At 55.8% G+C, this 2,803-nt stretch overlaps 1 protein-coding gene across 1 annotated transcript; it reads right to left on the reverse strand.

Moving 5' to 3' along the window:
• Window positions 1-412: 412 nt before the first annotated feature.
• LOC104084207 (dynein intermediate chain 2, axonemal-like) lies at window positions 413-2,661 on the reverse strand (the record flags this gene model as incomplete). Its single annotated transcript, XM_009587953.1, is given in 6 exon segments — window positions 413-526; window positions 1,199-1,341; window positions 1,942-2,063; window positions 2,188-2,349; window positions 2,486-2,601; window positions 2,604-2,661. Coding segments are annotated over 6 exon segments (715 nt in total), but the record flags the coding sequence as incomplete, so codon positions are not given.
• Between the last annotated feature and the right edge of the window lie 142 nt (window positions 2,662-2,803).

Consider the following 2,803-nt stretch of genomic DNA (forward strand, 5'->3'; position numbering starts at 1 on the left):
CACAAGAATAATTCAGTGCACGAAACGACGGCAACTCTCCTGGGCTTTTGCCATGCAAAGATACGGGGCCGTGAGTGAGGCGGGAGCACAGCACACATGCTGCTCAGCCATCTGATCCAGTAATCCCTGCTGGGCTCTTGCTGTGGCCGCAGCCGCCTCACTGCTGGGTGCCTGTGAAGGGCTCCCAGGCACGGTGTCCTCCCCTCCCCTGGTACCGGCTCAGGTGAGCACATGCCTGTACTCCGCATGCCAAGCCCCAGGGCTTCAGGCCATGCTCAGGATATTCCCAGCCACAGCGCTAAAGACATGACGTCCTTTGTGAATATAGCAGAGCTGGAACCAGGCTCTTGCTGAATTAAAATGAAGCCATGCCCTCGTTAATACGGTCTCACGCCTAATCCATCTCCCTTACCCATCTGCCCATTGTAGCATCCTCCCACCAGGATGTGCGAATCTTTGGGGTTGTATTCCAGGCTCACGAGAGGGGATGACGGCTTGAGAACGAGCTCCGGCTTGTTGGGGTTTTCTGCCAAGAAGGGATGAATAAAGAGCAAAGTGGAAAGGCAGTCCAGAGGGTGAGCTCCCCCACCTCTAAACCAGCCTCCTGATACCGCACCCCGCTCCTCCACACCTGGCTCCCCGCCTCGCCGGTGCTTGCCCAGCCGTGCTGGATGAGGTGGCCATGTCACCAGGACGCCTCACCTTAGCCAGGGAAGAGAGCTGACCTGTCCTCGCCTGCCAGCCTGGGGACAGACCCCTGGTACCCCAACCCCTGGTACCCCGACCCCTCTTCTTTGTGTTTTTCACTCCAAAATACAACAGGTCTGAGAGAGTCTTTGACAGAACAGGGCAATTCTCAGCCTGGGGTTGTGCTGCCTCTTTCTTTCTTAACCAAGCACAAGTGAACCATATAAAGACAAGAACCACATTAGAGGGGTGTGGCTCAGCTGCCTGTTGTGGTCACAGGCACGCTAGCTCATGAAGTCATGTAGTGGGATTTTAGTGGTTATTTTCCACCTGTTGGCCAGCTTTCAGGTCCCATTTCTCCCCTTCTCTGCATTGATCTGTGGGCAAAGCAGAAACCGAACCCCTGTTTACCCCCTCTGGAGCACTGTGAGGCTTCATTACACTCTTTGAAGACACAAAGTGCTTCCGCAGCAGCAGCATTACTGACTGGTGAGTTTTCCCTTCCCCTTACCAAGATCCCAGATGTACGAGTCAAAGCTCATGTCTTTTATGTTTTGCTGGAACTCCAGGCTGGAATAAGCCACTGCCAGTTTCTTGCATGTGTCGGGGTGCCAGGAGAGATGCGTGGCCGTCCTCTTGGTTACATTTGGATCCCTTTTTGATAACAGGACATCAAAGAAAGATGTTAGTTTGCTAACAGCTTTGTCATACCCTGGGATGACCTTTGTCATGCCCTGTCTCCCAAAGGAAACTGTGGGAATCACAATTAAAACAAGCTGCAGCCCTTGACCATTGAGTGCAGGAAACGATTCTCCTGGGGGCTGGGCGGGGGGAGAAGAGTTGATGGTTTAATAAAGTCTTTCCAGTTATACATTTCTAAGAATCCAATTATGTTACTGGATCTGACTCTAGAAATGACCTAACAGCCCTTGACATTTGAAAATAATCTCTGAGGCACCAAAAAAGAAAAAAAAATCCTGTCTAAAGCACTGTTAGAAGATGCTCAGAGCTGCGTCTGTCCTTGGACTGTGGTACCTGTCTCCAAAGTGCCTGGGCAGGGTGGAGGGCAGGGAGGGGAGGAACAGACGGAGTTACGGAGCAGGGGGGCTGCAGCAGGTCTCTCCATCCATAAACTGATCCAGCACTATCCTAAAGCCACTGGGTTTTCCACCTCCTTTGTCTCCAAAGGCAGTTTAATATGCAGTAGCCCGCTGCGGATCTGGAGAGCCTGGTGAGCCCAGATGATTGTGCTACCTGATGACGTTGATGGTTTTTGCAGAGGGGGCCTCATCTTCCACCTCTGCCATCTCCTCCTCTCCAAAGTACTCCTCATAGATGTTGATGGCATTGTTCTGCTTGACGCAGTGCTCCATCAGCTGCAGGGAAAGCACAGGCAGAGGCCGTGCCTCTGAGGAGCTGCCTAGGTGAGGGAACCGGCAGCGGGCAGGCAAGGGGGCTCTGGGAGCGGGAGGTGAGGAGGGAGCATGGGCAGGGCCTTACGGTGCCGAGGTGCGTGATGGTGTTGATGTAGTTTTCATCTTTCTCCGCTTTCTTCTTGAAGCGGATGGTTTGTTCCACCTCCTGTGGGTTGATGTCTTTGGGCCAGCCGCCCTCTACATGGTTGACACCGCGGGATTCCACCTCCACCCGCTCGGTGTTGACCTGGGGAGTGGCACGGAGAAAGCAGAGCAAGAGATCGAGCTGAATGGGAACAAACCACAACTTTTCCCCTTCGTATGGCACTGCCCTGCAGAGCAGTAGCCTGGGAGGCCCTCGATGGCTGGCGGGCAGCCCTCACCTCGTGCTCCGACATGTCGCTGGCGTGCTGGACGGAGCTGTCCACGGGGTTCCTCAGGACGAAGCCGCTGGCCATGCTGGGGTCGGGGGGGATGTCCACGCTGACCTTGGCCGGCAGAAGCTGCAGGGCCGGCCGAACTCGCTGCGCTTCCGCGTGTACACGTAGACGATCTCCATGGCGGCCCTGTGAGGGGGTGGCAGGTGCCCCTTCCTCCCCCAGCCCTGTGGGGTCCTGCTGTGTGTGTGGGAGGCCTGCAAGGGACCGGGGGCCTCAGAGGGCGCCCACGGCGGCGGGGGACACCGGGTAGGGCCTGGCCTC

This window comes from Fulmarus glacialis, unplaced genomic scaffold (genome assembly GCF_000690835.1).
Source record: "Fulmarus glacialis isolate BGI_N327 unplaced genomic scaffold, ASM69083v1 scaffold21761, whole genome shotgun sequence".
Classification (NCBI taxonomy): domain Eukaryota; kingdom Metazoa; phylum Chordata; class Aves; order Procellariiformes; family Procellariidae; genus Fulmarus; species Fulmarus glacialis.